Raw genomic sequence first — 26,442 nt, forward strand, 5'->3', positions numbered from 1 at the left:
GATTAGTTTTTTTGTGATAGGTTTCGATGCTAGAACTCCCACTACTATATCTTCCACTTATGATTAGTACTTGAATAATTGGGTTAAATGCTTCTCAAATAATGCCAATTTTTCCATTTTTTGTGACTGAATTTGCTTATTTCCTCAAAACTTTACTTAATCATTATATCTTATGTGCAAGAATGTCAATGAATCATATCCTTATCCTTTATAAGCGTGCATCAGCAGTTGCAGACAGACAGAAACAAAAAAAGATGGCAATAAGTTGAAAGTATATTGATTTACCAAGATCACGGTTTATACAAATTCATGAAATATACATTGATCTAATATACTTCTAGCAATCAAACTAAATAAAAATACAGACTAAACTATACCTCAATTATAGATATTATCATGAATACAACCATGATTCCAATTTGATTTTGGTGTCTTTCTATGCCATCAAAGCTGCATTTTCATTTGCAATCTAATGTATGCTGGTAGAAACTGAATATTAATAACAAAAAATATCATGTATAAATAAGATATCAGTAACACTACCAGTTGAATTGTGTAGTGCAGGGCATTCGGATGGAATTTCAGGTTGCAGACTTACAGCTGGGTAGAGCCAGGGAAGAACATAGCACTTGCAGTAGTACCTGCAACAGAAAATGAAGGGCAAACAGATGTACTACCAACATTTGTGCACATGTAAAGAACGTATAATCAGTAGCAGCATAAAAATGCACAATATATAGGACACGTGATCTTAAAACAACCCAAAAAACAACAGGTACTTTTAACACGGAAGATAGAAAAAAATTCTAACTTTACAATAGCATAATCTGAAAATATCCAAATCAGCTGCAAAATAAAGACGTTATTGAATTTTAATAACAATAACCGGAACCTTTACCCCAAAACACAAAGCATTATGCAACAGAACGTTAACCTAAACAGCCAATAAACTGAAATTTAGTACTTTTCTTGAATCATCACAAAGCAACGTCTATGCAAAAATTTCAGTAAATGAACTGACCTAAAAGATGTGTGTGTGAGCATTTTAAACAACCTGTCATAGCGTTTAAACATCTTTGCTACAAACAACTGCTGATATCAATATTCTATATTCTATTCTATATATAATCATAATCATATAAAATAAAAAACAACAATCACCATACATCATGCATATATTATCATGTTAAAGGTTACTAAACGAAATTTCAGTGGGTTGAACCAACATCATGCATATATTATCATGTTTCATGTCGACTTAGATTATTTGTACCGAATCATTATGAGTGAACCTCGAGAAACCAGTTATTACTTAATGGGTCTATCATAACCGGTTTCTAACTATACTTACAAACCATATGAACATTCACTTAAGAATACAATTTCAACAGTTAACATTTGTTACCGACATAGTATATGCAAGACGTGGTTGTTCAAACTAATTTACCCATTTATGGGAATGTGACTTAAGATATTCATAATCAGGCTTATGTAATTATAACTTGATTCAACTATATAATACAATCAGTACATACCAAATAATGATAAAACCTAAACCCTAAAACTACTTATTATGTTGATAAAACCGTAGAATTGAATGACAAACATAATCCGAAAGATATATGTGAACTAATAGAAGAGATATTTAACTATAGAGTATAATCACTACATACCAAGTCATTTCAAATGATACGTTTCCTGTATAGCTAACTTTTTCGATGAAGCCTGTTAGAGATGAAATATAGTTAACCATTGAAAATAGACGGGCGAAAAGTTCCAGAATACATATATTTGACCATTAATCTGAGATTCATAAGACTTCAATATATGCGATTGCAAATCTCGGACTTTTTGTGTTTGAGCATCGGAAGAAGAAAGGCTTTCAACTTCAGTTAGCAATCTATCCCTCTCTATCTGTATAAAAAAATTAAAAAACCCTAAACTGTTTAAACGCGTAAACTGTAGTTTGCTTGGATTTATATCTCTACCTGCACTACCTGCTTCTCATCCTCAAGTTCCGCGATCTTCTTTCCAAATGTTGCTTATAAGTCATGGTATCGGATCCTTCAAAAAGTCTCATCTCTAACTACAAAATATGATTACATACAAATAATAATTACTATATATGATTTATAACGATACATATACACAGATGCACATAAGATTATAATATCACACTTCTTTCTGTTCTACACGTGTATTTAATCCATGTAATTCCTTACCCATAGAGTCTTGGGAAAGGTTATATCTCCCCCCCCCCCCCCCCCCCCTCCCTCCCTCCCTCCCTCCACCCACAATTCTTTAGTATGAAGCCTACCATACCACATCAAAACTCTAACCAAAATAGGACGCTCAAACCAATCAAAATCTGCATACCATGTATTTGCAATTGTTACCAACATTATGATTATGACACACACACAATTGATTCAATGCAAAATTATACATGAAAAAAGATAACGCTGACTTACCTTGTTTGATAGTTGATAGTTAATTGCCAAGTATGAAGCTAAGAAAGTATGATGAGTGCTTCAAGATAAGCACTCGAATCATCTGACCCGATCCCATCTATAGCCAAATTGCTTTGACTGGAGCTAAATTGCTTAATTGTTTGGTGATTAGTCAAACCTTTTTCGATCTCTATGTCTCTTGAAGCCTCTACCCATTTAGCTCTTTGCCTTTTTGACAATAATGAAACCAAAACCATACTGGATGAACTTGTGTTGATCGTCAATCAACAACTGAATACTATTGTTTGAAGTTTAAAATCGAATTCAAGTTGTATTGTTGATCCATCGTTTGTTACTGGATAAAAGTGAGATCTACATTTAACCATTTGTTTTTGAGTTTCAAATTTGAATTACACTTTCGCAATCCAAATTAAAAACCTGCTACAATCATCAAGTTTAAAAAACAAAACAAATTTTGAGACATGTTGCATATCAATTTAAGCCTAATTCGCAACTTGTTTTACTAAAACATAATAATAAAGTTAATAAACAACAATAAAATCAAATGGAATTTAATCAATTAATGAGAAATTAGAGGAAAAGATTTGAAATCTAATACCATTTATTTATAAGTTTCGAAGCCTATTTACGCTTTTGAATTGAAATTCAAGACCTGCAACAATCAATTTTAAAGAGAAAGATTATGTTATCGATTCACCATTTCGTCGATCAACATATAGAAGTAGGTAAGTGGAGTCATGTTGGGTTGGTTTCTTGCAATCCATATCCGGTAGATTGTAGCTCTAATAATCTTCAATCTGTCGTTGGGCTTCAAGTCGGCAAGCGGTGTTATTCCGGTCATGTCACTGGAGATAAATAGAATAGAACATATGCATGTAAATAGCTGGTGATTCGTAATGTAAACTGTATAATTTATTTACAATAATATACAATATATGCAGTAGTATTATATATGCATTCTACTTCATGCTCGGTGTCATATATGTACATTTGAAAAAAATGTGAGCAAATAACACCTCATATACATTAAGATATGTATAAATTGGTTCAAACAACATAATGGAGGCTATAAATAAACAACATCCATAATGAAACTCATATACAGACCTCAAAAATTAACATTGACATTAGATCAAACACCTTGTGTGCAATAAAGAATACTCAAAAGTGCATCAACATTCAACTATTTATCTACACAAATCATCATAATAGTTATTAACCTACACTTAATGATCGTGTCCATGATTAGATAGTAGTAATTTAAAACTCGATTAAATAGCATATGCATTGATTACCTGATTCCATAGACACAAGTGATACGTTTATATTGCAAAAAAGTCAACATTCACTAATTTTAGTTCTTTGAGTTGATTCTTCAGCGATTGAACGATCTTCTAGACTTCCAAGATATTGAAAATCATCATCCCAAATCGTTCATTTGTAGATGATTTGATTAAAGATTGATTATAGCATAATCATCATCATTGATGGCAATTAAAAGAAAATTGGATTGAATCCGGGTATGATTCATGAGCAATTTAGGGAACCTTGTTAATCCATTGTTGGAAGGACGAATCAGAGAGTATAATGTATCGTGATATGGAATTCACTGATTGTTAATAGATTGTTGAACCAATTTTAGGATTCGAATGAATAACGTGATCAGGATTTAATTAGGGAGCAATTTAGGGTTCGAATGAATAACGTGAATGAAAGGGATCAGAGTGACCCCTCAACTGTGTTATTTCACCCGTATAATGTAAGGGTATTTTGGTTGTTTTAATTGCTAGATGTGAATTATTGATCAATAATTAAATGAATGGTTAGATGATGAGGGTAGTGGATGTCTTTTAGTTGATCTAATGATTATAATTCAACGAATTTTTTTAAGATATTTCAATTAAGCTTTTCTTATAATGTATAGTGTAGAAATGTAGATGTAGATGTAGATGTAGATGTTGCAAATCAATAGATTTGCAAATACGAGTAAAAAACATATTATTTTTCATGAAAAATAGAAGTGATATACATATATGGAAGCATGGAGAAACATAACTTGGACATGATTCATCAATCCATATTAGATCTTGTTGAACTCCAAATACAAATGAAAAATGTTAGGGAGTTGTACGAATGCTACTTTTGACAAAATGAAAGCATCTCCTCCTCATTTTCAAATATTTCCATGTTTTCTTTTTCTAACACCACCGATGCTTCAATACCATCTCCATTTTTGGTGTCAACCATCATGAAACCATTTTTATGTGAAGATCTAAGTAAATATTTAGTATCAACAGGTTTTCCCCATCCAAAGTCCATTTTCTTGAAAGGGAACCGGCATAGGCTAGAACACCAATATGATCCATTGACAACATTCTCTAAATTATCATGATTATGCCTATTGGAACGCGACACTTTTAAATATTCACCTATTTGGTGAACACTATGGATTCCCTCAAGTTCTCTCGACATCGTTTTCTTTATGTCTTCAACAACCTTGCTTAAGGAAGTTTCACTTGTGTGCCTGTCCGTCGGTACCAATATACTTGGAGCGATATTTCCAAATGTAGATTGAGGTAGCTTTTTCACAAATTTGTTGCGCATATTAACCATCATAAAAATATAAGATGTCTTAAAGAAACCAGACCTTTTTGTGGCTGCTTTCGCTGCAGTTTTGTATAGTAAAGAAGTCAATACGACAACCCGTGAAGGATTAATGTCTATATCAACCAATTTTTTAAGGTCACTTAATTTTGAGTTAGGAAACACAAAATTCTTCGAAACCACATTTGTGTGATCAACTTCACAAGCTCTGAACTCTTGCTGAATAGAGTCGGTACGTGGAAATTGAATAATATGAGGAATATAGGGAAATACTTCTTGGTGGTCAGTCGAACCATAACGTGCTACAGAAGCCCAATGACCAATAAATAAGCTTAAACTAGTAGCATCACCAATAATATGTGACATAGATACAGCCAACACCAATCCACCACAAGCAAAGTGATTGAATTGAACTCCAACAAGACTTGTATTACAAGGAGACTTGTAATTGACCAAATCATTAGCAAAAAGGAGGTCAAAATTTCGGTCTACTTGACTTAGATGTAGGTAGTTTTCAAGATTACTATTAATTCTAGCCTCAATGAAAACAACACCTTCATCATTACAATCAACATAAGGTGTTATAGGTGAGGACATCCTGCCTGCAGCAGGATAGTATCGTGTTAGAGTTTGTGACAATGATTCCTTTAGAACTCGTGCTTTATCTTGAGATGTTAAAGTGCAATTGTCATTCTTACGATAGAATAACACTATTGGCATGTACGCTTTCGCAGCGAGTTGATCAACTGAGGAAAGATTATAAGTATAAAGATGAGAAGGGGTTGGTGATGAGGGTTTTATTATCTCTTGAGAAATAATGGTGTGAAGTTGCCTTCTTCCTAAGCTTAGTTTTAGAAGCTTTCCTATCATCTTTTTTTCTTAACTTTCTGATCATCAGAATTTAATTGTGTGTAGATATTTATATTGATATTAGCCTTGTGGATCGATGTATACGACTTATGAACGACGTTACAGAGTGATGTAATTATTTAATAGCTTTGGTTCTTTAATACTTCGTAGGTTTACGTTGTTGTTTGGGATATATATGCCGGCCATTAAATATTTCAATACTTTCTAAATTATATATTTGATGATTACATTATGTGATATTTTGAGCTTAAAGAAACATGAAACATAAAATTTAGAAACATGAAACATGGTATGGGTTAGAAAAAGGATCCAGAAACATGAAATATGAAATTTAGAGAACGTGCAGATCGATTACAAATTTAATCTATCATAAGATACATCCAATACCACATAGAATGCCTTGCTAGATCTATAAGCTAGAAAGCTCGAGTTCAAGGGATAAAATATTATTTACGTATTGTTGTTCCCAAAACTAACAATAAATTAAGTTTGTTTTGTAGCATAACGCGCAAGGTACAACATATTACTATATCGCTGAGTTCTTGGTAGTTTTCGGAATCACACATATACATCTAGAAGTCATTTATTATTATTGTTATATATATATATATATATATATATATATATATATATATATATATATATATATATATATATATATATATATATATATATATATACATATATATATATATACATATATATATGTATATAGTCAAAAGTTTAAACGAGAAAAAAAAAGAGCGAAAACTGCGATAATCATTAAATTACAAAGATTTTCACATGCGAGTAGGTTGAATCACATATAAATGTTGATGGAGAGTAAGATTGAAAAAAAAATAGTTTGAAAAAACTATAATTTAACTAAATAATCTAATACGGAGTATATAATTTCTCGTTTCACATGTGTAGATTTGTTTGTGAACATGCGAACATATTATATAATTCACAGTTGATAAGTAAGAAAAAATATGGATTAAAACTAATTCCACTTGTCTTGATAATTATTTATTGAAGTCTTAAAATTAGTAATATTAATTAAGCCGAGTAAATTGAAACTCATGATAATTATGCCCGTTGTAAGTTGTATAGTAAATTTTGCCATTCCAAAAAAAATTAAACTGACAAAATAAATTATCCAAATCCAATAATAAATCCTTAAGTCTTTTAGGATTTCAACTGATTTGTATAATATAACTAAGTATGGATTAAATCTAATCTAAAATTAATTAATACAAAGTATTTTTCCTTTCTAGCTTTGAGCCGTTTATGAAACAAAAAATCATAGAAAAAGGTTCAGCCGTTTTTCCGGTTTTTTTTATTATGATTGTGGTGACAACTAGAATTGAAAACAAAAATACTCAACAACCTTGTTCTCTTTATTATTTACTCAAATGTGCCGTTCATATCGATTATAAACGTTTCATATTAATTGATTTCGTTGCGAGGTTTTGACCTCTATATGAGACGTTTTTCAAAGACTGCATTCGATTTTAAAAACAAACCATAACCTTTATTTTGTTGATAAAGGTTTATAAACATAACGTAGATTATCAAGTAATGATAATCTAAAATATAACGTTTTACACACGACCAATACATAATGAATTACAATAATATTACACATCGATTTAATTCTCCGAATGCAGTTTTTAAACAATATTATACAAGCATGCAGACTCCAATTCTTGTCTTTATTTAGCATGCAACAGCGGAAGCTCTTAATAATCACCTGAGAATAAACATGCTTAAAAAGTCAACAAAAATGTTGGTGAGTTATAGGTTTAACCTATATCGTAATAATAATAGACCACAAGATTTCATATTTTCATTTCTCATAAACATCATGCATGCATATAGCAATCTGCATAAAAATCATTCATATGATGAACACCGGGTAACCGACATTAACAAGATGCATATAGAATATCCCCATCATTCCGGAACATCCTTCGGACATGATAATTTCGAAGTACTAAAGCATCTGCAACAATGGATGTGGCTTGTTGGGCCCAATAGATCTATCTTTAGGATTCGCGTCAATTAGGGGCCAATTCCCTAATTCTTAGGCTACCAAGCAAAAAGGGGCATATTCGATTTCGATCATTCAACCACAGAATGTAGTTTTACGTACTTGTGTCTATTTTGTAAAACATTTATAAAACTGCATGTATTCTCATCCTAAAAATATTAGATTTTTAAAGTGAGACTATAACTCACTTTCACGTATTTTCACTTCGTCGAAAAATAAGACTTGGCCACGGGTCGATTCACGAACCTATAACAAATATATACATATATATCAACATATGATCGAAATATATTCACAACATTTTTATTACGTTTTGACGTTTTAAATGTGTTAAGTTAACAGTCCAACGTTAGTAGTTCACAATTAGTTGTCCACAATTAGTAATACAGAAATAAATCAATATATATTATCTCGAATCAATCCACGACCCAGTGTATACAAGTCTCAGACTCGATCACAACTCAAAGTATGTATATTATTTTGAAATAAACCTCAACTCTGTATAGCTAACTCGAGCATTACCGCATATAGAGTGTCTATGGTTATTTCAAAAAATATATATATATGACGTCGATATGATATGTCAAAACATTGTATACGTGTCTATGGTCTATCAAGATTACATAATATATGTTAGAATACATGTATAATACAATATAAGTTAGTTAAGTTATGGTTAGTATAGATTTGTTACAAAGTTTCACGTAGCTAAAACAAGCAAAAATATCCAATTTTGTTTTACCCATAACTTCTTCGTTTTAAATCCGTTTTGAGTGAATCAAGTTGCTATGGTTTCATAATGAACTGAAATTTATGAAAATAAACAGAAAAAGTATAAGTTTATAGTCGTAAATACAGGTTACAAGTCATTTTTATAAGAGGTAGTCATTTCCATCGAAAGAACGACATCTTGATGACCATTTTGAAAAACATACTTCCACTTTGAGTTTAACCATGATTTTTGGATATAGTTTCATGTTCATAAGAAATATCATTTTCCCAGAAGAACAACTTTTAATTCAAAGGTTATCATAGTTTTTAATTATCCAACCCAAAATAGCCACCGGTTTCACTACGACGGCGTATGTCCGGTTTTACGGTGTTCTTCGTGTTTCCAGGTTGTAAATAATTAAGTTAGCATATCATATAGATATAGAACATGTCTTTAGTTGATTTTAAAAGTTAAGTTAGAAGGATTAACTTTGTTTGCGAACAAGTTTAGAATCAACTAAACTATGTTCTAGTGATTACAAGTTTAAATCTTCGAATAAGATAGTTATATATATATGAATCGAATGATGTTATGAATATTATTACTACCTCAAGTATAGTAGGTAAACCTACTAGAAGTTACAAGAAATGATCTAGCTTCAAAGGATCTTGGATGGCTTGGAAGTTCTTGAAGTAGAATCATGACACGAAAACAATTTCAAGTATGATTACTACTCGAATTAAGATAGTTATAGTTATAGAAATTGAATCAAAGTTTGAATATGAGTATTACCTTGAATTAGGATGATAACCTACTGTAAATAACAAAGATTTAGTGAGATTGGATGATCACTTGAAATGGATTTGCAAGATTGGAAGTAAGTTAGCAAACTTGGAAGTGTTCTTGATGTGTTCTTGAGTTATTGTTTTGTAAGTTGGTTTATGTATGGATTTAAGAGCTAGATTAAGCTAGATTTTGATGAAGATGATGAAGAACACTTAGAACACCAAGAGAGAACTTGAGAGAGATGATTTTGATTCAAGAAAATTAAAAAATGAAAGTGTTTGAGAGTGTGTAAGTTCACGTGAGTGTTGGTGTATCATATAGGCTCCATTAGTTTGTAATTTTGTGAGATATTTAATGCTAGTTGCCAAATGATGGTTCCCACATGTTTGATGACTCACTTAGGGCTTCTAAGAGCTGATCATTAAAGTGTATATACTAATAGTATGTACATCTAGGAGCTATGTATTGTACGAGTACGAATACGGGTGCATACAAGTAGAATTGTTGATGAAAATGAATAAGAATGTAATTGTAAGTATTTTTGTTAAGTAGAAGTACTTTGATATGTGTCATAGAGTCTTTCAAAAGTGTACTAATACATCTTAATACACTATATGCATATGCATTTTAACCAAGTCGTTAAGTCATCGTTAGTCGTTACATGTAAGTGTTGTTTTGAAACCTTTAAGTTAACGATTTCGTTAAATGTAATTAATCCATTATTATTATATCTAATGAGATGTTAAATTATTACATTATAATTATAACATGATGTAATAATATCTTAATATGATATATATAAATATTAACACGTTATTACAACGATAATCGTTACGTATAGATATCGTTTTGAATTTCTTAAGTTAGTAGTCTTGTTCTATGTATAAGGTTCATTGTTACTATACATAATGAGATACTTAATTATCATTTCATCATGTTAAACATATATATATGTTCATATATATAATATCATGTCATATACCTGTTATAACGTTCGTGAATCATCGGACAAACTGGGTGGTCAAACGTTAACACAAAATCCGTTTCTGTTAATCAAGTCTTAACAAGTTTGATTGCTTAACATGTTGGAAACATTTATTCGTGTAAATATTAATCTCATATAATATATAATCATGGAAAAGTTCGGGTCACTACAGTACCTACCCGTTAAATAAATTTTGTCCCGAAATTTTAAGTAGTTGGAGGTGTTGATGCATCATCTGAAAATAAGTGCAGGTATTTCTTCTTCATCTGATCTTCATGCTCCCATGGGAACTCGGCTCCTCTACGATGTAACGACCCGACAAAATCGTCATTGACGGCGCCATTAACGTAGGTCCCGTTACGTGGTCGTAGTCACTATATGAGACACGTTTGACCAAAATTATGTCGCATTCATTTGAAACGTGCATGACTTGCAAAGTTCAATTTACTAACGGTTCGACAACACGTTTAAGTTTACAAAGTTATAAAGCATAAATGAAGTAACTTGCGACATAATATAAGTTGAAAATCACAGTTGCTATAAATAGCGTAAGTATGTAAACATTTGTTTGAATCCAAAGGTGCTATCACTAGCGTATGTATGCATGTATGCTTGACTCCAAGCAAGTATAAGTGTACGCGGAAGCATGTATCAAATTGGCAAGTATGAACCTGAGAAACATATAGAAAACTGTCAACGAAAAACGTTGGTGAAATCATAGGTGTATTAGTAAACGTTGTATTTGAACCACAAGATTTAATATAAGATGATTATCAAAATCATTTGCATTCCAAAGTTGTTGTTTGTTTCGCGGGCACCCAATTATCAAACTTAACTGTTTTGTACCCTGTTACATAGTGTTAGAACATACACTATACTCGAAAATATATTTCATCCGCTAACGGTAGCGAACCGTCCGAATGAGGCTCGTCAAGCCCATGTGATCACATAATATAAGTTCTCGTTTACACCCTGCAAGTGTAACTAATGATAATTGAATTGAGGATTTTTGTTCAAACCCGTACGTGGAATGTTCGTTTTCGTACTTGTGTTCAAAGTGTAAAGTATGATACGTATATGTTTCTCATCCCATAGTTTAAAGCATAAAAGTTGTTTGAAAGATGGGACTATGATCTCACCTCGAGTGCACGAGTATAAAAGTACTTCACAAAGTAAACGTGTGCATGATAGTTGCTTAGCCTCGACCTAAACAAGTAAGTTGTATAAATTAACCGGTTACGACACAAGGTCGGGCGAAATGTGTTCAATTAGTCCTATGGCTCGTTACGACTCGAATATATAGCATGTGAATCACGTTGTCAAGTTTCATGCAAGAATCAAGTATAAAATAAGATTAGAATGATTGCATAAGTGTTTTGTTAAGTTTAGCTAAAAGTCAAACTTGGTCAAAGTCAACGAAAAAGTCAACGGGGTCGGGTCGGGTCCCGAACTATTTTCCTGAGCTTAGAAGTCATGTATAAGCATGTTGGCCAAGTTTCATATTGATCGAGGGTGCGTAGCATACTTAGAAATAAGCGAAATTTGACATTTTTGGGCAGTCTGCCGCATCTGAGGCAGATGCGCCGCATCTGCATCTGGTGCAGCAATTCTGGGGCAGTTTACACTTAGACGATTTCAACTTCAAACGATCATAACTTTTGACTCGTTAACATTCAAAACACGTATCTTATATCATTGGAAAGGTAATTTAAAGAGGAATACAACTAAACACATTTCATCAATCAATTCCATCATTAAAAACAAAGGAAACCTCAATAAATGATCATTAAACGTTCAAAATCAACGTTTCAAGTTCATAAAACGCATTTCTTGACTCGGGAATCCAATTCACACATATGATATGCCGTTTTAAAGGTATTGAAACATAAATTACAACTAATCACTAACTAATAATATTTCATGGCTTTCAAAGCATCAAAAGTTCATTTTAGAGTTCATCAAACCCTAATCAAAATCATGAATTCAACCATTTTGTAAATGAAGCTTTTCTAAATCAACCTACACATCAAAATGAAGCTAATGATGCTAGTAACAAATTTAATACATGAACTTTAACATTTAAACAACATTTAATCACCCAAAATTCAAGATTAAGCAAACCCATTTCAAATGTTCAAACTAGTTACTCAAAACAACAAATCGAGCAATTAAATAATATATTCATACTAGACACGAGCCATAGACACTAACTAACACCATTTCAAGTATATAAAATGAATTTAGAGAAATCTAATGTTTTAGAAATGTTACCCAAATGTGATGAAATTGGTACCAAAATGTAGAGGATGAAGAGAGGATTCCAAATATGTAATTTGTTTCGATGTTTGCTTCTCCAATCAGATTTAGATGATGATTGAATAGATTGAGAGAAAAAGAGTGTTCTTGAGCTAGAGAGAAAAAGGGAGAAGAGAGGTGAAGTGAATGAGTGGTGATGGTGGGGTTTGACTAGTTGACCTAGTCAACTAGTTAGGCCCCTTTGCAACTTTGGTCCCTCGAGTTTCAAAGCGGGTGCGGGAATTAACCAAACGAATATTTTAAAAATGTTCGAGTAAACGAGTGATGTTATAATTAAATAACGGGAATATTATGAACGTTAGTTAACGAAAGACGCGAATTTAGATAACAAAAGGTATTATCTAAAAAAAAAGACGGTGTTAAAAATAAATTTAACGGAAAAACGCGGGATGTTACATTACCTACACCTTAAAAGAAATTTCGTCCCGAAATTTAGTTGAAAGTAGTAGTCGTCGTTTCTTCCTCGAGATCTTGCGTTGTCAATTCTACGGATAAGTGAAGGTACTTCTTTGGGCATTTCAACGAACTTCGAAAATCGGGGTTTTACGTTGTTTCAAAATTTGGTTTCACGATTCATAGTTTCAACCGATCCTCCTAGGAAGTGAAGTTTATCATCGATAGTAAGCTCATCGAAAAGAATAACAAGTTCTTGTTCGGCAAGACACTTTTTCGGGTTTGATACATGGAATGTAGGATGAACGGAGACTCAAACGAGTCGGAAAATCTAAATGGCTAGCAACGGGTCCAAAACACCCCAAGATTTTTAAAAGGATCAAATATCGCAGAGTTAGCTTTCTACGTTTCTGAAACGGACTACACCTTTTCAAGGTGCGACTTTTAATGTTACGCGGTTTCCCACATGGAATTTGAAAGGTTTACGTCTAACATTGGCATAGCTCCTTTGGAGACTACGGTCCGTCTCGAGCCTTTCTCGGATTGGAACGATTTTAACGGTTACTCCATGAATGAGTCCGGGTTCGGTGACTTGATTATCATTTACTTAGTTCTACAAAAGGAGAATGACGTTTCCGGTCAGATAAGATTTCAAAAGGTGTGACGTTAAGACTTGAATGATAACCATCGTTGTAAGAGAATTTGGTTAAAGGCAAAAACTTTTCTCAAGTAAATTTGAAGTCGATAACACAAACTCGTATTATGGTTTCCGAGGTTTGAATCATGTGTTTGCTTGGTCTGTCGGTTTGTGGATGATACACGGTACTCATGTCTAAACGTGGTCCCGAGGCTTTTTGTAAGGCACTCCGAAATCTAGAAGTGAAACGAGGATCTCGATCCGAAACGAGGTACATTTCTTTAAGGTATATTTGAACAAGTTTGTTAGGACCTGAAAACGTTTGTTGGAACAAGTTTCTGTTTCTCAAGAATTTCGCACCGCGGAAGATTTATCGGTTTTCGAAAACTTTTGTTAGAGCAAGTTTCTTATCAATTTCTGAAAACGTTCGTCGGGACTATTCACCCTTGAGGCGAATACTAGTATAATCGTGAAGAGTCTCTCTCTCCATTTAGAATTTAGATAAAAGATTTCCTTATACCGAAGTACGAGTGTGATGCGAGGGAAGTTTCCGCCTCGATATGAGCATAAAGAGTATATTGTAGTTCGTCGATAAAATTGCGCGAAAACGAGATAGTATAAACGTATTACATATGTTTGAAGTTGAAAAAATTTGCCATTCATTTGGAAGCATAAATATAGTTCAACAATAATCAAAGATGTGTCCCGGGTATGGTTGTTATCAATATTCTCGGAGTTTTCAGATATCCAAACAAGAAAAGTAAAGTTATGTACATGACACATGGTGGTGATTAGGTTGATCGAATCCAACCACCATCACGTGTCATTAGAACTTTGGTATGACTTACTGTAATATAACTACGTTGATCAAATGACATTATATTACACTAACTCATACCTCCATTCCCACATCACTCCATAGAATCAAGTTCGTGTAATCGTGAAAATTTAAAATAAACAAATTGTAACGATGTCTCTAACGTGACTCGTATTGAATCGAAAGAATTAGTGCAACTCTAAAGAAGCGTTCCCCGAGGGAAGTGTATAAATGATTGTTCACGTCAATTCGGTTCAAGTCAAACAATAATGCATTTAGGTACTAAAAGAGTAATGCATCATGATAACGAATAGTACGCAACCATAGTGATAAGTAGTGACAACGATACTCACCTAGAGTAGTGATGGTAGTAACACGAAAAAGTAGATAGTAAGAAACACCGGTGAGAAACCGATAGTAAGTTGAAAAGGTGGCGAATAATAATCCGAGAGACAGAGTTCCCGAACAAGTGTGACTAATGAAGTCATCGTCATCCATACGTGTATGAATCTTGAATTTACGCGTGTTACCAGAAAGTTGCAGAATACGAGTTCGTATGATGAAAACTTGGTACCATTAAAAAGTTTGCCTAAGAATGATTCAAGTATAATGCACAAGTAGTCAAGTAAGTGCTATCTATAGCAAATGTATGTCAGAATGCAATGATTAACTATCCGGTTGTAGTCTAGATTCACTAATGCGTCTTAACGACTCTGTCAGACACACTAATGCATATCCTAGTTCCCTACAACCAACGTTCTGATACCATCTGTAGCGACCCGACAAAATTGCCATTGACGGCGCCGTTAACTTAGGTCCCGTTACGTGGTCGTAGTCCCTATATGAGACACGTTTGACCAAAATTATGTCGCATTCATTTGAAACGTGCATGACTTGCAAAGTTCAGTTTACCAATGGTTCGACAACACGTTTAAGTTTACAAAGTTATAAAGCATAAATGAAGTAACTTGCGACATAATATAAGTTGAAAATCACAGTTGCTATAAATAGCGTAAGTATGTAAACATTTGTTTGAATCCAAAGGTGCTATCACTAGCGTATGCATGTATGTATGCTTGACTCCAAGCAAGTAATCAAAGTGTATGCATGTATGCTTGACTCCAAGCAAGTATAAGTGTACGCGGAAGCATGTATCAAATTGGCAAGTATGAACCTGAGAAACATATAGAAAACTGTCAACGAAAAACGTTGGTGAAATCATAGGTGTATTAGTAAACGTTGAATTTGAACCACAAGATTTAATATAAGATGATTATCAAAATCATTTGCATTCCAAAGTTGTTGTTTGTTTCGTGGGCACCCAATTATCAAACTTAACTGTTTTATACCCTGTTACGTAGTGTTAGAACATACACTATACTCGAAAATATATTTCATCCGCTAACGGTAGCGAACCGTCCGAATGAGGCTCGTCAAGCTCATGTGATCACATAATATAAGTTCTCGTTTACACCCTGCAAGTGTAACTAATGATAATTGAATTGAGGATTTTTGTTCAAACCCGTACGTGGAATGTTCGTTTTCCTACTTGTGTTCAAAGTGTAAGGTATGATACGTATATGTTTCTCATCCCATAGTTTAAAGCATAAAAGTTGTTTGAAAGATGGGACTATGATCTCACCTCGAATGCACGAGTATAAAAGTACTTCACAAAGTAAACGTGTGCATGATAGTTGCTTAGCCTCGACTTAAACAAGTAAGTTGTATAAATTAACCAGTTACGACACAAGGTCGGACAAAATGTGTTCAATTAGTCCTATGGCTCGTTACGACTCGAATATATAGCATGTGAATCACGTTGTCAAGTTTCATGCAAGAATCAAGTATAAAATAAGATTAGAACGATTGCATAAGTGTTTTGTTAAGTTTAACTAAAAGTCAAACTTGGTCAAAGTCAATGAAAAAGTCAACGGGGTCGGGTCGGGTCCTGAACTATTTTCCTGAGCTTAGAAGTCATGTATAAGCATGTTGGCCAAGTTTCATATTGATCGGAGGTGCGTAACATACTTAGAAATAAGCGAAATTTGACATTTTTGGGCAGTCTGCCTCAGATGCGCTGCATCTGGGGCAGATGCGCCGCATCTACATCTGGTGCAGCAATTCTGGGGCAGTTTACACTTAGACGATTTCAACTTCAAACGATCATAACTTTTGACTCGTTAACATTCAAAACACGTATCTTATATCGTTGGAAAGGTAATTTAAAGAGGAATACAATAAACACATTTAATCAATCAATTCCATCATTAAAAACAAAGGAAACCTCAATAAATGATCATTAAACGTTCAAAATCAACGTTTCAAGTTCATAAAATGCATTTCTTGACTCGGGAATCCAAATCACACATATTGAAATGTCCCGTTCTTATTGATTAAAAACGTTCCATATTAATTGATTTCGTTGCGAGGTTTTGACCTCTATATGAGACGTTTTTCAAAGACTGCATTCATTTTAAAACAAACCATAACCTTTATTTCATCAATAAAGGTTTAAAAAGCTTTACGTAGATTATCAAATAATGATAATCTAAAATATCCTGTTTACACACGACCATTACATAACGGTTTACAATACAAATATGTTACAACAAAATAAGTTTCTTGAATGCAGTTTTTACACAATATCATACAAGCATGGACTCCAAATCTCGTCCTTATTTAAGTATGCGACAGCGGAAGCTCTTAATAATCACCTGAGAATAAACATGCTTAAAACGTCAACAAAAATGTTGGTGAGTTATAGGTTTAACCTATATATATCAAATCATAATAATAGACCACAAGATTTCATATTTCAATACACATCCCATACATAGAGATAAAAATCATTCATATGGAGAACACCTGGTAACCGACATTAACAAGATGCATATATAAGAATATCCCCATCATTCCGGGACACCCTTCGGATATGATATAAATTTCGAAGTACTAAAGCATCCGGTACTTTGGATGGGGTTTGTTAGGCCCAATAGATCTATCTTTAGGATTCGCGTCAATTAGGGTGTCTGTTCCCTAATTCTTAGATTACCAGACTTAATAAAAAGGGGCATATTCGATTTCGATAATTCAACCATAGAATGTAGTTTCACGTACTTGTGTCTATTTTGTAAATCATTTATAAAACATGCATGTATTCTCATCCCAAAAATATTAGATTTTAAAAGTGGGACTATAGCTCACTTTCACAGATTTTTACTTCGTCGGGAAGTAAGACTTGGCCACTAGTTGATTCACGAACCTATAACAATATATGCATATATATCAAAGTATGTTCAAAAAATATTTACAACACTTTTAATATATTTTGATGTTTTAAGTTTATTAAGTCAGCTGTCCTCGTTAGTAACCTACAACTAGTTGTCCACAGTTAGATGTACAGAAATAAATCGATAAATATTATCTTGAATCAATCTACGACCCAGTGTATACGTATCTCAGTATTGATCACAACTCAAACTATATATATTTTGGAATCAACCTCAACCCTGTATAGCTAACTCCAACATTCACATATAGAGTGTCTATGGTTGTTCCGAAATATATATAGATGTGTCGCCATGATAGGTCGAAACATTGTATACGTGTCTACGGTATCTCAAGATTACATAATATACAATACAAGTTGATTAAGTTTTGGTTGGAATATATTTGTTACCAATTTTCACGTAGCTAAAATGAGAAAAATTATCCAATCTTGTTTTACCCATAACTTCTTCATTTTAAATCCGTTTTGAGTGAATCAAATTGCTATGGTTTCATATTGAACTCTATTTTATGAATCTAAACAGAAAAAGTATAGGTTTATAGTCGAAAAAATAAGTTACAAGTCATTTTTGTAAAGGTAGTCATTTCAGTCGAAAGAACGACGTCTAGATGCCCATTTTAGAAAACATACTTCCACTTTAAGTTTAACCATAATTTTTGGATATAGTTTCATGTTCATAATAAAAATCATTTTCTCAGAATAACAACTTTTAAATCAAAGTTTATCATAGTTTTTAATTAACTAACCCAAAACAGCCCGCGGTGTTACTACGACGGCGTAAATCCGGTTTTACGGTGTTTTTCGTGTTTCCAGGTTTTAAATCATTAAGTTAGCGTATCATATAGATATAGAGCATGTGTTTAGTTGATTTTAAAAGTCAAGTTAGAAGGATTAACTTTTGTTTGCGAACAAGTTTAGAATTAACTAAACTATGTTCTAGTGATTACAAGTTTAAACCTTCGAATAAGATAGCTTTATATGTATGAATCGAATGATGTTATGAACATCATTACTACCTTAAGTTCCTTGGATAAACCTACTGGAAAATAGAAAAATGGATCTAGCTTCAACGGATCCTTGGATGGCTCGAAGTTCTTGAAGCAGAATCATGACACGAAAACAAGTTCAAGTAAGATCATCACTTGAAATAAGATTGTTATAGTTATAGAAATTGAACCAAAGTTTGAATATGATTATTACCTTGTATTAGAATGATAACCTACTATAAGAAACAAAGATTTCTTGAGGTTGGATGATCACCTTACAAGATTGGAAGTGAGCTAGCAAACTTGAAAGTATTCTTGATTTTATGTAACTAGAACTTGTAGAATATATGAAGAACACTTAGAACTTGAAGATAGAACTTGAGAGAGATCAATTAGATAAAGAAAATTGAAGAATGAAAGTGTTTGTAGGTGTTTTTGGTTGTTGATGTATGGATTAGTGATAAGGCTAAAAAGGAACATATATTTCATAGCATTATTCCCCAAGAAAGACAAGATTTTAGTTGCAATTGTTCCATTTTCAAGTAATATTCGTTTATATTTAATAAGTGCGAAGACAAAAGGCGAAAACGACGAGTTGAAGAAAAAAAAGGTTCAAAAAGCTCAAATGTACAAGATACAATTAAAAAGGTTCAAATTATTGATGAAGAACGTCTAAAAATGACAAGATTACAAGTTACAAAACGCAAAGTACACGATATAAAATTGTACGAAAGGACGTTCGAAAATTCGGAACCGGGACATGAGTCAACTCTCAACGCTCGACGCAACGGTGTAAAAATTACAAGTCAACTATGCACAAGAATAAAATATAATATTTAAATAATTCATAATAAGAATAATATTAAATATTAAAAAGTTGTTAATTGAGCATAGTTCAGGGGTCATAAGTGAAAATTCAAATTAAACTTTTGCCTATAAAAGGCCTTGTTACTCGATGTATTTGATATACCTTTTCAATGAAAAAAATCTATCTCTCTCTCCATATGTAACGTATTATATATTTATAATATTAATTTTAATTTTAATTTTAATAATAATTTAAATTATGCTTTAGTTTAGTTATGTAACAAATGATTTACGGGTTTTAAGTCAGAACTCTGCCCGTGTAATACTACGATATTAATACCCACTGTAAGTTATGTCTTTCCTTTTTAATTTAATGTCTCGTAGCTAAGTTATTATTATGCTTATTTAAAACGAAGTAATCATGATGTTGGGCTAATTACTAAAATTGGGTAATTGGGCTTTGTACCATAATTGGGGTTTGGACAAAAGAACGACACTTGTGGAAATTAGACTATGGGCTATTAATGGGCTTTATATTTGTTTAACTAAATGATAGTTTGTTAATGTTAATATAAAGATTTACAATTGGGCGTCCCTATAAATTAACATATACACTCAATCGGACACGATGGGCGGGGTATTTATATGTACGAATAATCGTTCATCTAACCGGACACGGGAATGGATTAATAGCCACTAGAATAATTAAAACAGGGGTGAAATTATGTACAAGGACACTTGGTATAATTGATAACAAAATATTAAAACCTTGGGTTACACTCAGTCGACATCCTGGTGTAATTACTAAACAAAGTATTAAAATCTTGTTACAGTTTAAGTCCCCAATTAGTTGGAATATTTAACTTCGGGTATAAGAATAATTTGACGAGGACACTCGCACTTTATATTTATGACTGATGGACTGTTATGGACAAAAACCAGACGGACATATTAAATAATCCAGGACAAAGGACAATTAAACCATGGGCATAAAACTAAAATCAACACGTCAAACATCATGATTACGAAAGTTTAAATAAGCATAATCCTTTTATTTCATATTCTATCGCAATTTTATTTATTGTTATTTTATTTATCGTCATTTATTTATTTTACGTACTTTAATTATTGTCATTTATCTTTACGCTTAAAAATATAAAATCGACAAACCGGTCATTAAACGGTAAAAACCCCCTTTTATAATAATATTACTACTTATATATATATATATTTATATAAATATAGTTTTATAAAAATATAGTACGTAATCACTAGCTCCCTGTGGAACGAACCGGACTTACAAAAAACTACACTACTCTACGATTAGGTACACTGCCTATAAGTGTTGTAGCAAGGTTCAGGTATATCCCATCCGTAAATTAATAAAACTTGTGTCATATTTTGTAGTATTTTGTATTAAAAATAATACTATTTCGTACCCTCACGCTACAACATCAAGTTTTTTTAATTTAATGTCTCGTAACTAAGTTATTATTATGCTTATTTGAGCCGAAGTAATCGTGATGTTGGGCTAAAATATTAAGACGGGGTTATTGAATTTTGTACCATAATTAAGGTTTGGGCAAAAGACCGACACTTGTGGAAATTGGACTATTGACTATTAATAGATGGGGGGTATTGTCTAATTGAGTGACAACTCATTGGAGTCTGTCGAACCTATCTTCAAATTAATTATCCTAATAATTAATAATGATTATGGTTGTCCTATTTAGTGACGTTCATATGGAATCTATTATAATCATTTAATTAATTATTCGGGTTGGGTAATTGATTATTCAAACTGATCAAGTGGGTAAATTAATATTCATATCTAATCAAAACAGGGGTGGATTACATACAGTGATAACTGGTGTAATTGTTGACAGAAGTGATAACTGCGTCACAGTTTAAATCCTTAATTAGTTGGAATATTTGACTTCGGGTATAAGGGTAATTTGACGAGGACACTCGCACTTTATATTTATGACCGATGGACTGTTATGGACAAAAACCAGATAGGTATCAAATAAACCATGACAAAGGACAATTAACCCGAGTAACAATTAATTAAAATCAAAATTATATTATAAATATATATGATACGTTTACATATTAAAGAGAGAGATTGAAATGGAATTGAAAAAGGGGTACCTAAACAGAGCCAAATACGTTACATTTTATAGGCAAATGATTAAAATAAAATTTCACTTATGACCCCTGAACTATGCTCAATTAACAACTTTTTATTATTTAATATTATTCTTATTATGAATTATTTAAATATTATATTTTATTCTTGTGCATAGTTGACTTGTAATTTTTACACCGTTGCGTCGAGCGTTGAAAGTTGGTTCATGTCCCGATTCCGGATTTTCGAACGTCCTTTCGTACAATTTTATATCGTGTACTTTGCGTTTTGTAACTTGTACTCTTGTCATTTTTAGACGTTCTTCATCAATAATTTGAACCTTTTTAATTGTATCTTGTACTTTTGAGCTTTTTGGACCTTTTTGTCTTCAATTTGTCGAATCTGCCTTTTGTCTTCGCACTTATTTAATATAAACGAATATCACTTGAAAATGGAACAATTGCAACTAAAATCTTGTCTTTCTTAGGGGATAATGCTATGAAATATATGTTCCTTTTTAGCCTTATCAATACAAAAACTTGATGTTGTAGTGTGAGGGTACGAAATAGTATTATTTTTAATACAAAATACTACAAAATATGACACAAGTTTTATTAATTTACGGATGGGATATACCTAAACCTTGCTACAACACTATAGGCAGTGTACCTAATCGTAGAGTAGTGTAGTTTTTAGTAAGTCCGGTTCGTTCCACAGGGAGCTAGTGATTACGTACTATATTTTTATAAAACTATATTTATATAAATATATATATATATATATATATATATATATATATATATATATATAAGTAGTAATATTATTATAAAAGGGGGTTTTTTTACCGTTTAATGACCGATTTGTCGATTTTATATTTTTAAGCGTAAAGATAAATGACAATAATTAAAGTGCGTAAAATATATAAATGACGATAAATAAAATAACAATAAATAAAATTGCGATAGAATATGAAATAAAAGGATTATGCTTATTTAAACTTTCGTAATCATGATGTTTAACGTTTTGATTTTAATTAATTGTTACTCGGGTTAATTGTCCTTTGTCATGGTTTATTTGATACCTATCTGGTTTTTGTCCATAATAGTCCATCGGTCATAAATATAAAGTGCGAGTGTCCTCGTCAAATTACCCTTATACCCGAAGTCAAATATTCCAACTAATTAAGGATTTAAACTGTGACGCAGTTATCACTTCTGTCAACAATTACACCAGTTATCACTGTATGTAATCCACCCCTATTTTGATTAGATATGAATATTAATTTACCCACTTGATCAGTTTGAATAATCAATTACCCAACCCGAATAATTAATTAAATGATTATAATAGATTCCATATGAACGTCACTAAATAGGACAACCATAATCATTATTAATTATTAGGATAATTAATTTGAAGATAGGTTCGACAGACTCCAATGAGTTGTCACTCAATTAGACAATACCCCCCATCTATTAATAGTCAATAGTCCAATTTCCACAAGTGTCGGTCTTTTGCCCAAACCTTAATTATGGTACAAAATCCAATAGTCCCGTCTTAATATAGTCCAACATCACGATTACTTCGGTATTAAATAAGCATAATAACGGCTTAGCTACTAGACATTAAATTAAAAAGAAAAAACATAGCTTACAGTGATGATTAATCGCGTAGCGTTACACGGACAGAGTTCTGACTTAAATCCTTACAATATTCGCTAACATACCATTATTATTATTATCTAAAATTAAAATTAAAATTATAATATATATAAATATGTTTACAGAAAGATAGAAAGAGAGAATTGGGATTGAAAAGGGATCCCTAAAATGATCGAATGCAATGTCTTTTATAGGCGAATTATGAATTGAAACTTTCATTTATGACCCCTGAACTATGCTCAATTAACAACTTTTTATTATTTAACATTATTCTTATTATGAATTATTTAAATATTATATTTTATTCTTGTGCATAGTTTGTAACGACCCTGGTTTTTCCAACGTTATTTATTAATAATTATTATTATTAATACGCTTGATTAAAAGAATGTATGTTATTACATTTACATGTTGCTTTAATTGCCCGTACTTGAACTTTAAATGCCCGAAACGTCTTTGTGACACCCGAAACTTGCACGAATAATATTTTCAAGTATTATTTACATTCATGATTAATTTTATTAATCATTTTAATTAACTAAGGCTATTAGTTAGTTACTTGGGCTTTAATTGGTTTAACTTTTGATTTATTTGAACTTGGGCTTTGATTAGTAAATGGACTCTTGAACTTGGGCTTATAAGCCCACCCTACATTTATTAATGAACCTTTAGCCCACTCTTGCAACTTGTAAGTACCATTTAACATGCAACTAGTTGGTTTAGGAAGACTTGGAATCTAGTTGACACATAATCCCCATGAAATCAACTCTTATATCCACCTTTATGAACTTTACATGCTAATAACCATTAAACTTAACCTCTCCCCCTCTCTTTTCTGCTGAATGCCGAATCCATGAAGACCATTTAGTGGTGTTTGATTTCATTTTTCCTTCATTACTCTCACTTGTATGCTCTCTCAAAAATACACACACTTTACTTGCAAATTCCCTCAAACTTTCTTCTCTTTTTCTCTCATACTTGTAAGTGTTTGAAACAACTTCTTTTCTTCTTTTCTTTGTTGGTAAAAACTGATTTCATAAGCATTCATCATCATCAATCTTTGTTTGTTGTTTGATTCTTGTTACATGTTGTTGTTACTTACTTACTAACTTTCAAGAATCTAACTTCCTAGTTTTGATTCTTCATAATATCTTGTATTTATCAAGAACATCCAAGAACATAATCTATCTAGTTATGTTCTACATATTTTGTTTCAAAAGATTTAAAGTTTATAATCTTTATAATTGTTACTTGTGTTCTTGTTTGTTGTATGTTACTAGAATACCACCTTCATGGTTGGTTTAGGCTTATCATTCATTTTCTTTATTTCTTATTGTTAGTTGCTTACTACACATTTGAACAAGGACATGAAACCAACAAGAGCTTACACTTTGGTGCAAGTATCATGGATCCAACACTTGGTTGTGATCTTTCTTAGTGTTCATGAACTTGTTCCTAAACTTACATGTAACCTTGGTCATGATTACTAGTTAATCTTGATCTTATATTTCTTGGATCTAACTTGTTAGTTCAAGAACAACACTTTAAACTCTCTAACTTGTGTTGATTTGACTTAAGAACTATAGATCTAGACTTTGAGTCTTGAATCTTCAAGACCTAACTAAGAACTATGTTCTACAAGCTAAGATCTTGCTTACTTAAGTTCAATTCAAGTTTGTAACTTATTATTGTTTTAAAAGTTCATGTGTGTGTAGATCTAGGACTTGATGTAACTTTGGTTCATCAAATTCATGTCTTAGACTTGCACTAAGGTTATGATGGACAAATCTTGGTTAAGATGATGTATACACATCCATGAGTGGTGCACTTGAAGCTAGACGCATCAAGGATGAGAACCATGATGAGCATCCAACACCAAGATCACCGGAACCCTTGAAAACCCACTGCATTCTGTCCAAAAGTTTCTGACCTACTGCTTCTGGAACAGACCAGCAGACCTGGGCTGTTCTAACCTTGATTTTTAGATAGAACTTTTCGAGTAGATAACTTTTCATATAGGACTCGTCTTAATCCGAGTTACGGTTTAGGATTTATGGCCCTCCGATCGTTACCATGTCCTTTAACGTTGTGCAGAAATTTCTGACCTACTCGCACTTAGACCGTCGCCACGGTCAAACCAAGACGAGTTTGCTTCTGTAAATTTTACCACACTTAAGGGACTCATAGACGGAGCCATGACCACTGGTCTCACCTTAATTCAGTAAAGGTAGAGGCTGTGGTGACTGACCGAAGTCAGCCTTTGTTTTAAACGACTTTCATAAACGAGTCTTACTTGTTACCTTTTGTTTAATGATGATTGATGATGACCCTTATGACCTTAATTACGTACTTGTAAACCTTTTGAGACGACTTATTGACTTAGTGCTATTTGACTTAGGTTGAGGACGTTTGGACCGTTACTTGCACACCACTTTCCGACTACTACCTTACCATTACTACTAATCATTGTGAGTTATAGCATTCCCTTTTTACTTTAACTTATTTTGGGAACTGAGAATACATGCGGATTTTATGTTTTACATACTAGGCACGAGTACTTAAACTTTATATATGTGTGGGTTATATAACGGCAGAAACATTCCCTTTAGCTCGGTAACGTTTAATCATTGGTTTTTGAACCGTGAACGCGAATCTTAGATATGGATCCATAGGGTTTGACATCCCCACTCGGGCTAGTAGCGCTAGCATTTAACGAGTGTTTAATACTTCGAGGTTATACGCACTTGCCAAGTGCACTTTAAGGGGGTACTTTAAACGTTAAGTTAGTTACCGGGTGCCCACGGTTAAGCATATACTTTTACATACTTTTGAAACGCTCGTTGTAGCACTGGAATCTCGTGGCCTACTTACATTACTGTTATACTTAAACTATAGCTCACCAACCTTTGTGTTGACCTTTTAAGCATGTATTTTCTCAGGTGCTTGAA

At 32.5% G+C, this 26,442-nt stretch overlaps 1 protein-coding gene across 1 annotated transcript; it reads right to left on the bottom strand.

Moving 5' to 3' along the window:
- Window positions 1-4,607: 4,607 nt before the first annotated feature.
- Window positions 4,608-5,945, bottom strand: LOC139863932 (epi-neemfruitin B synthase L1AT-like). The gene has a single exon (XM_071852531.1). The coding sequence runs from the start codon at window positions 5,943-5,945 to the stop codon at window positions 4,608-4,610; it is 1,338 nt and encodes a 445-aa protein (XP_071708632.1).
- Window positions 5,946-26,442: the final 20,497 nt, after the last annotated feature.

Source organism: Rutidosis leptorrhynchoides, chromosome 8 (genome assembly GCF_046630445.1).
Source record: "Rutidosis leptorrhynchoides isolate AG116_Rl617_1_P2 chromosome 8, CSIRO_AGI_Rlap_v1, whole genome shotgun sequence".
Classification (NCBI taxonomy): Eukaryota; Viridiplantae; Streptophyta; class Magnoliopsida; order Asterales; family Asteraceae; genus Rutidosis; species Rutidosis leptorrhynchoides.

Bases quoted from the DNA above. Each gene is read 5' to 3' on its own strand.
- LOC139863932 (XM_071852531.1), bottom strand. From the start codon at position 5,945: ATGATAGGAAAGCTTCTAAAACTAAGCTTAGGAAGAAGGCAACTTCAC.